The sequence below is a fragment of the Engystomops pustulosus genome, chromosome 10, assembly GCF_040894005.1.
Source record: "Engystomops pustulosus chromosome 10, aEngPut4.maternal, whole genome shotgun sequence".
NCBI lineage: Eukaryota > Metazoa > Chordata > Amphibia > Anura > Leptodactylidae > Engystomops > Engystomops pustulosus.
The window spans coordinates 31,479,186-31,492,985 of record NC_092420.1 but is presented as its reverse complement, the minus strand read 5'-3'; the positions used below and the strand labels follow the sequence as shown (position 1 = coordinate 31,492,985).

General features: G+C 43.6%; 1 protein-coding gene and 1 long non-coding RNA gene across 3 annotated transcripts; one reads left to right on the top strand and one right to left on the bottom strand.

The window, feature by feature from the left end:
• Positions 1-313: 313 nt before the first annotated feature.
• Positions 314-3,106, bottom strand: LOC140103952 (uncharacterized). Its single transcript, XR_011850216.1, has 4 exons — positions 1,289-3,106; positions 786-927; positions 607-689; positions 314-516 (listed from the first exon to the last, which is right to left on the bottom strand). It is a non-coding gene; the product is annotated as an uncharacterized lncRNA (long non-coding RNA).
• Positions 3,107-6,624: 3,518 nt separating this feature from the next.
• LOC140104249 (uncharacterized) lies at positions 6,625-12,523 on the top strand. 2 transcript variants are annotated; one of them, XM_072127713.1, is made up of 7 exons: positions 6,625-6,770; positions 9,304-9,436; positions 9,858-9,900; positions 10,323-10,473; positions 10,570-11,453; positions 11,540-11,639; positions 12,229-12,251. In XM_072127713.1, exons 1-7 carry the CDS (start codon positions 6,749-6,751, stop codon positions 12,234-12,236), a joined length of 1,341 nt encoding a protein of 446 aa, XP_071983814.1. In that variant the 5' UTR covers positions 6,625-6,748; the 3' UTR covers positions 12,237-12,251. The 2 variants fall into 2 exon arrangements, with proteins under 2 accessions (XP_071983814.1, XP_071983813.1); XM_072127712.1 differs by lacking the exon at positions 12,229-12,251 and adding an exon at positions 12,364-12,523 and having other exon boundaries at positions 6,626-6,770.
• Positions 12,524-13,800: the final 1,277 nt, after the last annotated feature.

Here is a 13,800-nt window from a genome sequence, read left to right as displayed (position 1 = left end):
TCGTGTGAACGTGTTCTCAGTATTAGGATCTTTAGATTTTTCATACTTCCTCCTGGACCGCCCCCTATGTGCTAGCGTCGCGTTATGAACGGACGCCTAGCGGAAGGTGTGACTGCGACCTATAGGTTGCTGGTGTGTATTCATCCTGCTTTGAAGTTTGTGTATGTATTATTATTGGAGCCTGTTGAATACATTATCATGTGTATAACATTGGATGATGTACTGGAGAACCTCACCTCAGTATACCCACAACACCTACTTTTCACATTTGATAAAATGTGCAGTTTTTGTAAAATTGTAAAATTTTGTTTATTTGTGTCTTGTTCATATAGTTCTCAGATCATGCAGGTGGAGGCGCTGTCTGTCATCCTCCTCCTCTGCTTTCTCTCAGGCCATTGGCAGGATGAGGTCGCATCTCCAGTCCGAATTCTCTGCTGTTGTCTCGTGCACGTACATGGAACGTCGTTGCTGCAGAGCAGGAAGCAGGGACCATCGGGGAGGACCAGAGCTGATGTGCTGGATTTGAGAAAGCAAAGTAAATCATTTTTCACAAAATCTTATCCACATAATTTAAGAATTGTAATTTTATTACAAACTGCTACTTACCCTCATCTGGAGGCGCAGTTATGTAATGTGATGATTTCTCGTACAGCGAGGGAGCGCGGTATTTCTGGGTTCCCAAGGTGGAGCTGGAGGATAAGATAGAACGATAGGTGTTATATCCAGCAGCAGGAGCTACGGCCATCACTGAGGACACTGCCTCATATTCAGTCACATAGTATCACCTGTAACTGGACTTCTCCTCTTCTCTATGATTTTTCACAATTGAAGATTCTGGAGCTGGTTCTGATCCATACAGGATCCCGCTGCTGACTGTCCCACTGGGTCATCATCCCATAAGCGGATGATGGGAAACCTCCTCCTCCCCTATGTATAGAAAAAGACAGAAGTGGATGGAAAAATCAAAGGAGACAATTAAGTGGTTGAGGTAATAGATCATAGATGATCACAGCTACATTCAGGTCACACATGTTATGCCAAGTGTTGGTAGTGACGGCTCCCCTATGGATGACCCATTGGAGGTGTAAGGATACATCCGCATGGGAGGGAAATGCTGCAGATATTCCGCTGTGGAATTGTAGAAGGGAAATCTGAAGCATTTGCCATAAAAGCAAAATGGATAAGACTTTAGAAGATTCCATCCACAGATACATCGGATCAGATCTGTAGAAGGTCAGGTGATGTTGTGGATTTTAATTGGTCAAATTCACAGTAAGTCCAGACTTACCCCCAGCACACGGCCACTGTCCTTTACTGACTTTGTCTTCTTTGATGTCTTTCTCATGTGATGGGAAAGGAGTCTCCTTGTCTTCAGGGCTTTCAGAGCTGCAGGAGGTTGGTGAGGACGTCACGGAGGACAATTTTTCGATTTAGTAGTAGGTGAGGGTGGGGCACCATAGAACAGGGGGCCAGGGTAGTGTTCAGGGGTTTGTAGGGGAGGGGAAATAAAAGGGCATTTCTTTGGGGGAGGGGGGTCAAGGATTTGTGGTGGAGGGGAATAAAGGAGGGTTTTTTGAAGGAAGGTGGGGTCAGGTGTTTGTAGGGGTGGGGAATTAAAAGGAGAGTATCTTTGGGGGGGGGGATCAAGGGTTTGTGGGGAAGGATGAGGGGGCAGGAATTGGACATTGAGTAAATATAGGGAGGACAGTAGGAGCTGACACGCAGCAGGCAATGGACTGGTCTGGCACTACCTCAGCGACACTGTCCTGATCCACCTCCATGGCGAAATGGGCATAACAAATGAATAAAAAACATTAGTAGAAGCCAAAATGACCTGTGGCTTGTTATATAACTAAAAAAAAGAAAAGTCATAATTTCCGGACTGTTCAGGGCAGGCAGCAATAATGGAGTGTGAGTAAGCAGGCAGGTATTGGTTCAGGCTGCAAACAAGATCGTCAAAAAAACTGTCTGTAATCAGGACTGGCGGCCAACTTGCATAAATGGGAAACAGTCCAGGATCGGGGCAGGCAGCCATCATGCATAAGCGGGAAAACAGTCCAGGGTCGGGGCAGGCAGCCATCATTCATAAGCGAGAAACAGTCCGGGGTCAGGGCAGGCAGCCAACTTGCATAAGCGGGGAAACAGTCCGGAGTCGGGGCAGGCAGCCAAGATGCATAAGCGAGAAACAGTCTGGGGTCAGGGCAGGCGGCATTCCAAAAAACATAATCAATTTAACAAGCCAAGGTCAATACCAGAATATCAGTCAGAATGGCAGCTGGGCACATGATGTTACTGAAGATGACTCAACCACTAGATGTTTTTGGTAGGGCAGAAAGGATTGTCCCTTACGGAACTCTCTCTGTTGGAAGATGAGAGGATTTGTACCTCACAGACTTGCCTTCATCCCTTAGTTTCCCACAGTATATACATCGGACAGAGACGGGTCCTGCAGTTGCTCGACTGTGAGTTGTTATGGCATAGGGAGCACTGCGGATGCTAGATGTCACTGCTGCCGACCTACTGCGACGCTCTTTCCGATCTCTGAGATTGTATGTGTGAGATGGTTTCCTGGGATGTGGGACAAGGCTCTGCTCCTCACCTGATGTTATGGTGGGCTCCGGTACCTGAGGATCCTTCCGCTCCTGTAAATCCATGCAAGTTTTAGGTGCAGGTGGAAGCGGTGGTTGTTTCTTCAGTTGGAGGTATCGGCCAGGCTCCTGTCTAGGTGCTACAAACAGGTTTTTGATATATGGCACGATACTGCCCAATGCTGCGGTAAGTTGTCCAAAAATGCCAGACTGCCTTTGGTGCTGTTCAGGCTTTCGGCTGTATGGAAGGCCCCCGGGACGATGGAGGTGTCTCCGGGGTTGGATCTTGCCTCCAGTAGCAGGCATTTGGCCGCCGCCTCCTCAACACACAAAGATGGACGGTGTGCGAGTGATCCTAAAAAAAACTCAAAAACTGTAAAAAAAAAACTGTAAAAAAATAAATAGCAAAAGTAAAAGCCCAGTCGGACAAACGCTTATTCAGCAAGAAAGTGCTCAGCGCCTCCAATCTCCCCTATACCTGCCTCGCACTGACCGTCCTAGCCGAGAATTCCAGGATTGGAGGCAACGGGTCTATGATGGCATAAACCGCACATAGCAACCGGGTTCTACAGCAATATAAACATTGGTAGTTCCCATGACAACAGGGCTGGTACTAGTTATGGTCATGGCGGCCAATCAGAGCTCATCTTTCATTTTCCCACTGCTGCTTATAAAATATTGGCTGATCTCTGATTGGTTTTCATGGGCAATCTTCCCTATTTTTTATGTAGATGAGGCGAGAGCATGCTGGGATCTGTAGTGAGAATCAACATCGCCTCTGATAACTGTCACTTTTAAATAAAATCTGATAGATTTGTTTTATTAAGAGGGGGGGCAATACACAACACAGGTAAGCTTAGGGGTTAAATGCAGGGTGTGGTGTAGGGCAGGGGGAGTACTTCAGTTTTTTACTTCATGTACGACAGCTAGTAAGCAATAACTATGAAGATAAAATTAAACTTCATAAAATATATATATATATATATATATATATATATATATATATATATATATATATATATATATATATATATTGTCAGGATCAGTGGATCCTCTGGACCACCGCGGGAGATGGAACTAGCCGACACCTGGGACCGGAATCCAAGTGGCACCTGGTTTTCACCAGAGCCCGCCGCAAAGCGGGTTGGACTTGCTGGGGCAGGATACCACCATGTCGTTCCCAGGCGTGACCAGCCCGCGGTGGCAGCCGAAGTCGAGGTACTTTAGCAGAAGACAGTCTCGTAGTCAGGTCCAGGTTCGAGGTCAGGGCAGGCGGCAGAGATGCGAGGTCAAGTCCAGATCCGGGGTCAGCAATGGCAGGTGGGAACGGGAACACAGGCACACGGAACACAGCAACACAGAGGAACTCGGGTAACACGGCTACACAGGACTCGGGAGCGGAGACACACAGGAACGCAGGAATACACAGGAACGCAGATAATCACCAGGAAGCTTTCTCTTAGGCTGTGAGGCACAAAGATCCGGCAGGGAACACAGGAAGAGGCAGGATTCTTAAAGGTGAGGTGTTCAGCTAGGAGCCGCGCTCGCGCCCTAGGAGGTGGGGACGCGCGCGCACGGCAGTCCGGGGAAGAGTAGGAGCGGGGAGAGGTAAGTGAGACCGGGCAGCAGCGGAGGCACACGGAGGAGCACGGATGCGCCCGCGATCCGAGACAGGGATCGCAGGAGCACCCGTGACATATATAAATATATATATATATATACATATATATATAGGATATTGGGGCACATTTATTTACCTGTCCGGACACGTTCCCTGAAAGTGCATTGCCCGACGATATACATACACTCTGCTGCGATTCACTAAGATAGTGCGCCCGATTTCTTGCATGTGTCGCTTCCCCGCTCAGGTCCACCGGAGTTCACCTTCTTCCTCCTGGTGCATGTAAGTGCATTGTCTTGCAACACAAATTTAAAGTTAAATCCTGCAGTCTGAATCAGTTGGATCGTACGACGGCATGACCCCCGATTTCTGTCGAATGGAAGTCAGTGCAGCTGCGCCAAAATCCGATCCCTTTGGGACACAATCCCCAGTTAAATACCTGTCAAAGCAGCGCAAATCCCGAAAACGTCAGAAAAACCAACAAAAGCGCAGCTGCGGACCCTTAGTAAATAAGCCCCATTATGTGGTTTATGAGGATATCAGGAATATCCCTCCTACTTGCAGGACCCTCTGCATTAGTAGAGAGATTTGGCTGTTCAGGATGTCAGTCCTATAGAGACAAATATACTTTATTCTATTCCTCTCTTCTATGGAAGACCATTTTACCCATAAAAAATTCTTGGCTGATGTAGGATCAGTAAGGGAGCGGAGGCTCGGCCAACATCTGGAGACCAAAGGACAAGTGCTGTGGTCTCCTCACAGTCTAGCAATGACAGCACTGAGCACTGCATAGTGGCTGTACGTGGTATTAGAGCTCAACTCCAGTTACTCAAATTGTATGTAATTGTATCACATCGTCTTGTGAAGTGACAGTGGCACGAGCCTGAGCTCTTGGCTTCTGACATGTGATCAGTGGTTTGGACTCCAGCAGATCTGAGGAGAATATAAATGGTGAATAAAATATGCAGCAAAGATGAAAGACTAGCACTTTTCTCATTAGAAAAAGATGATAATATTGTTATCAAACAATCTGACAAGAGCGGCAACATTGTAATTATGCAAGCCACGGACTATTCTAGGATGTGTATTGACCTTTTGAAGGATAGAGAGGGGTATGCCATTTTAGCTGAAAACCCCACAGTAAAATATCTTAAAGAACTAGGGACGATCCTTTCGGCAGCCCTTACTCAGGGTCTTATCGGGTTTTCAGTATTTTATTGCAATCCATCTTTTTATTCCATCTATCTGCTCAAATAACGGAAGGTCTAACGGAACATGTAAAAATGGATACACCATTGCACGTCAACTGAACTCATTAACCCCTTAGCGATCCGTGGTGGATATATCCAGCACAGAGCGCATTGACTTAGCGCGTCCGTGGCATCTAACATGCCTCTGTGGGGTCTTTCTCCCACGATCGCGCCCCCCCCCCCCAATTATTTTCGGGGGCGCCGATCGCTGCTATGGAAGTGCTGGGGTCCGATTTGGTCCCCAGCACTGCCTGCGGGCACTGCCAGTAAGGTGGCGTCTGTGACGTCATCTTACTGGCACAGTGCCAGCCTAAGCAAATGCATAGGCTGACACTGCTAATACCCTGCAATGGTATTGCATTTTCAAACGCAATGAAAATTCAACCAAAGCGCAACGCGTCCTCAGGGTGTGGTCAGACGTTGCATTTAAGGGGCGCGTTCACACGTTGCGTTTTGACCTGCGTTTTCATTGCGTTTGAAACGCATATACAACAGCTGAGGAGAGGTAATTTGACTAATTATATCACTGTTAACATTTCCGTTTACAAAACGCATCGTAAACGCGATGTTAACGCATGCGTTAACATTGCGTTAACAAACGTAAATGGTAATGTAATTAGGCAAATTACCTCTCATCAGCTGTTCTAATGCGTTTCAAACGCAATGAAAACGCGACCAAAATGCAACGTGTGAACGCGCCCTAACACATGCGTTTAAAAAAACGCATTGCAACAACTGAAGAGTGATTTGCCTAATTAAACAGCTGTTAACATGTGTGTTTACAAACGTTTTGTTAACGCAAACGTTTACAGCTGTTTAATTAGGCAAATCTCTCTTCAGCTGTTGCAATGTGTTTTTAAACGCATGCGGAAAGGGTGATGGCACACGGTCAGTTTTTCAGATGCAGTTTTTGAAGCCAAAAGCAGGTGTGGATCATAATAGGTGAGACCAATAACTGAAAGGTGCTGCTCCTCCTCCTACTTTTACTCCATTCCTGGTTTGGGCATCAAAAACTGCATCTGATAAACTGCACATGTGACATCACCCTAAACGCATCATGTGACATCACTCTAAACGCATCATGTGACATCACCCTAAACGCATCATGTGAACACGCCCTCAGAGAGGTGCCCATTTTCGTTTGTGATAGGACACCACGCTCCAGTCACTCCCCCCTCAGGTGAGTTGTATCCCAGTAATCAGGCACTGTGCTGGGTAGTTAGACCAGTATATAACACAGTGCAGTCAGCTCAGTCTGTAGTGTGCACTTTGTCTGTTTTGAGGGAAATATGGCACTTTTTAACATGATTGGTGAGTATGGTCTAAAATAATAGTGTTTTCTGATCCTATCACTGCAGGGGATCCAGGTAAACTATTCCTGATGCATAGTGGTACATGAAGTGAAATCTGTTTTCCTTTCATGATGTTAAAGTAATAGGATTAAACAATCTATTTTGTTTTCATTGTGTCTGAACAGATAAATCTGGCCAGGAATTGTTTATTTCAAGGCTTTTCCAAGGTTCTTTTTATGCAGTTCAGAGAAAAATGTATATCTATCCTGAGGCCACATTCACAATGTTTCTGAAATGCTCATACAAAATTCTCATTAAAAAAAAAAAAATATGTATATATAACTTTTTTTTTTTTTTTTTTTTTTTTTTTTTTTTAGATTATTTTGGTGATGAGGCACATAATCGGATTGTGCCATTTCACATTACTCCTCTCATTTAATGTATTGCACTATCAATGTAAAAAGAAGCCATTGTAGTCAAAAATATTTGTATCATAGCCTTGGGTGAGATCTGAGGACAATAAAACTCGCCTTCCTGCACTTCTGCTATATTCACGGCTTCATATGTCTAGTGTTTTCCTTATTTTGACTGTTTTGTCTCACTTGGCTTAAACGCAATATATTTATGTTCTTTTTGACTGTTTTTTCAAACCTTGTTATAACCCGAAGAGGCTCAAGTAGGGTTTTATTTTACATTTTGTTTCCCTTGGACAATTGATACATTCCCCTTGCACCTGGATCAGCTCACTAGCGTGGAGGTTAAGACCTCTGGGACCTTCACTAATCTGGAGAATGGAGGACTGAAAGTCGCTATAAATATTCTTGGAGATTAAAACCCCCTTGAGTGTCAGTGACCGCGCTCTGTTCAACTTTCAAGTGGTTGGTGGACTCCAGTTTTCACAACTGAACGTACTGCAGAACATATTCCACTACATTCACACGGCTGTGTGGTCTCCCAGACCGGATCCTGGGTGGACAAGTGGGAGGGGTGAGCGCTCCTCACCCCTCCCCTATCCATTGAGACATGTGGCCGTCTCTGCTGCAATGTGGGGAAGCCCTGTGTTCACCACTCCATAAACGGGCGTCATTGACTTCAATGGGGGCTGTGATCTGTCTGAAAATCCCAAATCAACCCATATGACACCTTTGTGTGCACAACTTAAAAAAAGTGGGGGGAGGGGGGGAAGATGTATACTCGAATGGTTGTGAGTTCATTGAGACATATCAGACTCTCAAGAACCTACGTCATGCCTCCTCTCTTGTAGAGGAGGCGTTTGCGCTGTGAAGCCAAGAGCCATGCTGGATGTCGTGCAAATTTTTTTTTTTTGGGCCAATTACAAAATGTACATGCCTGTAAGTGATGGTCTCCCACTGCCCCCAGGTCTATACTACAGATGCCTGATGAAAATATATATATATATTTTTTTTTTAACCCCACCTGTTAGTGGTGGAGGGTATATAAAGAGTGTGGGTTGTTTTTTTTTTTTTTTTTTTTTTTTTTCTCCCCTCTCTCCTCAATGGAAGGCATCATGGTACCAGCCGTGTGTGTGTCTATAGAAGTAAATCTGTAGACAAATGGCAACTTTATCTTCCCCTTGGATCAACACCCTTCTTCCACATACAAAGAATCTTTGAAAAAGAAACTTTAAGCTGAAGGGAAGAAAAACTAGTTGGACAAGTTGTATGATATCATTGCCAAGCCCTGGCGGTAAATAACGCTTTCCTTCAAGTATAAACTTTTCTATTCTGTATTGGTTCCCATGTAGTGAACCTGTTTAGACAGGCAGTTCCTACATTAAGACTTCTGATCATGAACAGGAATATACAGATACGGCCTGCTTGGTGAAGGTAATGATTTCTGCTGTTAGTGCTACAATAATAGACTGTCCATGGCATACTCCGCTAAGGGTACCCCATTACCCCTAGGAACTCCAGCCATATTGCAAACTGGAACATGCAAAAGCCCTTGTCAATGTTTGCAAACCATGAACGATTGAAAAATGGGATCCCTCCATGCAAAGATGCCCCCTTTCCCCATGAATTTCGGGTCTATGAAGTGCCAGTTTGCACAGAATCCATATATGGCCAAATTAGGATAAAATGCACAATCTGGATTTTGTGGTGTTAAAGGGTTTGCCACTAATTCTTCAATGTAACAGAGTAAGTATAAGGATTTAGGGTCGCCTTTAGTCCTCTGTCTGGGGCTTGCTGCCAGGAGCCATGTGACACCCCCTCCGGGCAGCAGGACTCTGGCCTTGCCTCCAACAAAAAGGAGGGGGCCTGCAGACAGTAATGACTGCACAGCACCTTTATTGACCGGTAGCTAGCAGTACACAGGAAGACAGGAGTCCTGCTGCCTTGGGTTCTTATGACCCACAGCTTCTGATGGCAAACCCCAAACTTTAAAAGGGTAAGAATATGTGTGACCATTTCAAGGTCCTGCACTGAACCTGTTAGTTTGGGATTAGTGGCCACCCCCTTTTTTTCAAGTTTTGTATCCAAACTATCCTTTTCCTGTTTCCCTGATATAATTTATACATTTTTCTTATATAGGCTCTATATTTCATGCATCAGAGGGGAAAACCGATGACGGGTCAGTTTCTTTCACCCCGAAGGATTCCCATACAAGACGAGCTCAGAAAGGGAAGCTGAACAAATCTGACATTGGAACCCCTACCAACTTCAAGTATGTCTTATTTACATCTCCAGATGTCACTTCCTTCCTCCGGTTGTTTTTTTTTTTTTTTTTTTTTTTTTTCCCCAGAAGGTACCTAAGGTTCATGGTCTATGTTCTTAGTATCTGCATACGCTTGGGTCAGGAAACATTGAGTAATGTGCGCATCAAGCACATGCTTTCTTAGAATATTACTTTTAAGACATTTTGGGAATTTATTCAGAATGGAGTCTCAACAACCCGCCACTCCATATCTACTGAGGGGCTTCAGCCTGACAGATTTCTGCTATAGTCGCTTTTCTAAGTGGAGGGTGTGGGATGAAGAAAGAAGGCATAATACATTTTGCTAACTTGCTGTAGAAAAAAGTGGAATGGAATTAAGGGTAAATGTTTCTTTTATCTTTTTTTTTTTTTTTTTTTTTTTCTCTCCTAGACATGTTACTCATGTGGGATTTAATGCTGTTCCAAGTCTTGATGTAAGTTCAGCTTTTTTTTATACCCTATTTACTTGTGTGTTTTTAAGCTTTTGAGAAATATTGTCTAAACAGCGGTTTGTTTTTGGGGTTCTTCTACCTAGTGTCTATGGACATGTGCATAATGGACAAGGTAACCCCTTTTTATATTATGTAGCATTCATTGACTAGTATGAGCTTGTGGGGGCAAAGGAAATATCTTTTAAGCTTTTTGATTTTTGACAATGGGCCCCCTTCAAGAACATGGTTTTTTTTTGGTATGGGTGCAGTCATTGATCAGTTTAAACTCTGCCTAGCCATAACCAATGCTTGGCTAGATAGAGTAATGTAGTAACTTATGCAGCATAGAGAACAATACAGTGCATGACAAAATGTAGGTCCTAAACTTTGCTGCATAGACCACACATTTGTCTTCCGCTTTCCAGGCTAGGTTAGAAAACGACTTGCAGAAGCTCTTCAACATGGCAGGTGTCAAAGAGGAGCATCTTCAAGACCAGGAGGTGTCACGTAGAATATTTTCTGTGCTAGAAAAGTCAGGTGGCATGGAAGCTGTGAGGAAACAGACTCGGAGGATGAGTAAGTACAAATAAAATTATTGTGAAAACCATCAAATTTTTGAGATGATTGAGGACACTGAAGATGCATTACTTGGGTTTTTTTTCTTGTTTTTAGCCTCTGTAGAAAGGCCAAATGCTCGTTCTAGACTCCGTTCTTTGTCTGCTTCAAACTTGGCTCCATCAAAACGACAAAGCTGTGTTCAGCCGGATTCACCCCATGCTGCAAAAATGTTGGCACGTGGTTCTCCTTTATGTTATCTTCCATCTCTGAGAAATGAGCCACAACCCATGGAAGTTCCTCCACGTTTCAGCCACATCCCAACAATGAGGCCTATTCCACCAATAACGCCATATGATGAGATGTCTCAAAATGTTTCTCCAGCAGCTAATCTTTCTGTGCATAATCATTCAAAGACAGGACATCTAAGTGCACAACATCTTTCTACTAAAAATTCCATGAAATTACCAGCTCTCCCTGTTCTTCCAGATGCAAAAGAAACTCCTTCAGAAACGGGTAGTCTTCCATCTATTCTCAACCATCCTTGCACTAACACTGCATTTAATTTGATCTCTCTACCTCAATCAACCTCAGTTGTTGACAATCCGGAAATAACGCATTCCAAACCTGCTCATTTACCTTCATCTATCCCCTGCAACGAGCCACTTATAAAATATGGGGATGTTCCATCACCTACAGACATTCCACTAGTTGCTAAATGTAATTCTGACAATATTACCCCATGTCATCCCAAAGAATGTCTAAAGCCAGAGCCTGTGTTTGCTGCTATCCCACAACCTCCACCACCACCTCCACTTCTAAAGCATTGTCTTGAAAAGCCACTGGCTAACGAATCCAAGCTCTTAATTTCCCAAGACCAGAAAACTGGTAACCCTACATCCAAAATTCAAGGCACAGTGGCTTCCAACAAGGAACCTGAGCAGCAGGCAAATCCCGCTATGTTCTTGGACCAGATAAAGCAGGGTGTCCAGTTGAAATCTGTAAGTGTTCTGTTATGGTAAATTATCAAGGCTTTTGTTCAATCCTTTTAATATGCATATATTATCACAATTTCTGGGTACTTTAGGTGGCCACCACTTCAAAGGTTGAAATTACTGAATGTTCTAACCTGGTCTCTGCACTGATGGATGTCATAAAAAGAAGGCACAAGGCTATACACTCCTCGGGTATGTACATAGGAGTGATCACTATATGGTGCTGTAAAATGTTATTCTGACCATAAACCTTTAATCTTCATACCAATTCTGTTAATGGTGGTGGGTATATAGGTCAAATATATTTTCATTTCGCATCTCTTGAATAATCATGGATGCAGTAGGAATAAATATGACTTGACAAGTCTTTCTACATAAGGGCAGTTTATGATGACTACAGTTCAGTGCTGTTTACCAGGGAAGAAGGGACTCCTTGTATCATTGTGAGTCAATTAAACTGAACTGAGTACAGAGCAGTGTCTGGTCCATTAATGAAATCGCAATAAGCATCTTAGAGGTGATGCAAGTAGAGTAGTCCCTTCTTCCCTCACTAATAATTACAGCAGGGAAGAAGGGACATTTATTATATATCACTGATCCCAGAGTCCTATCTGCAGTACTATGGTTGGTCCATGTCAGGATGCTGCATTGTTTAGGATCTGTAACTGCTCGAAGTAGAATTTTTATAAAGTCTAAGTCTCACCTTTTTCTCACCTTATAAAGTCTAAGTCTCATGTCTTATTGCAAAAGCACACATTGATTAAGGCAGTAACATTTCTAGCACCTTAGGAGCAGGAAGCACCTGGATACATGGACACCACAGAAGGGTAAATCTGCAAGAGGGAGCAGGTTTATTAACGAGGTGGTGCTGGGGGCATTAATAGAAGTTGTCTCTTTATTTTCTTTGTCATTGCAGATGAAGATGAGATGGAAGATGACTGGGAAGACTAACTTTTATCACAATATGGCGTTGGTTGCACTGTTCTTAAAGTTTTAATGTGTTGAGCACTGAAAAGTTTATTTTTTATATTTGTATGTTTAAAAAAAAAAAGAAATAAAAAATGGTAGAATCATGACCTAATGCTTTCCGTAATTTAGAATTTTAATGGTGAAGCCAGACCGCGGAGGGCTTTTCTAAGACACCCATAGCCTTTGTGGCTCATTGAAATAATTAAGTTTGATTTTGGAAGGAATGAGGCCATGCATAACAAATATATTACTATAGTCCATATTGCCTGGATCTGAGTAGTGGTGTGTCTGGTTTATTATGCTTGATTTTGATGGAAGATGTCTTACAGGAAAACTGCTTTTACATCAGTGCATGTGTTTTTAAAAAAAAAACACTAATCACACGAATGATTCATTTACGGCATTGCAGGAATTTAAGGAAAATTCCACATCTCTAGTCGTATGTTGAATGGTAACTTTAATTTAGTGTTGCCAAAATCGCTATCTAAGGGGAACCTGTCATCAGGAGCCCTTTTGCTGGCTCCCCCATAGATTGCCAAAGTGTCTAGCCTATAGGAATGGGAGCGCACATGGTAATGGCTTTTATTAGTAAGATGTCGTGTACAGGATTTCAGTTTCTGAAAATCGCTTCAGTTTAACTTTATTTCCTTTCACACTGAAATATTACAATTTACTTTAGAAGTCATTCGTGGTTATAGAGTATAAATCTGCCTTTAATGGGGGTGCATGAAAGTAGGGTGCTTAGGGCAGAGTGAACTTCACAAAACAGGAGTTATTGGTTTGTTGGTGCTTTTCTCTGTGGTAAGGTGTATAGTTTACACAGCAACCCCTTCACCAGTGGTGGCGAACCTATGGCACAGGTGCCAGAGGTGGCACTCTCGGAGCTCTTTCTGTGGGCACCCAGGTCTTCACCCCAATTTAGAGTTTGCCAGATAGGACTCAAGGCTTTCCCCTGTGATCAATACAGCCCAGGATGTGCCATGCTCAGCGCTATTTTAAAGCAACATCCTTGGGTGCCAGGACTACAGGAGGAGCAAGAAGGTGTAGATGGAGATGGATTATCTTTGGAGCTCCTGCTCTGGGTTACCTGATCCTTCCTCTTCAGGGGACCCTGGCGGGAAGTTACGATCCAAATTTCTCCATCTTTCAATTGAATTGGCGTCCTGAGTTCACCAATACAATTAAAACCTGTGATACAGCAGGTTCCAATAAGTTACTGCTTAAATTGTCATGTTGGCACTTCAAGACATTAAAGTGGGTTTTGGTTGTAGCTTGGGCACTCTGTCTCCAAAAGGTTTGCCATCACTGCCCTACACCCTAACACTGTTCTGTTATTGTGTCTCCACATATCTTATTGTGCTGTGGCCATAGGCAAGGGAGTGTT

Coding starts and splice junctions, on each gene's coding strand:
- LOC140104249 (XM_072127712.1), top strand. CDS start 6,749: ATGGCACTTTTTAACATGATTG. Junction 6,771..9,303: donor GGCACTTTTTAACATGATTG/GTGAGTATGGTC, acceptor TTTCTTATATAG/GCTCTATATTTCATGCATCA. Junction 9,437..9,857: donor GGAACCCCTACCAACTTCAA/GTATGTCTTATT, acceptor TTTCTCTCCTAG/ACATGTTACTCATGTGGGAT.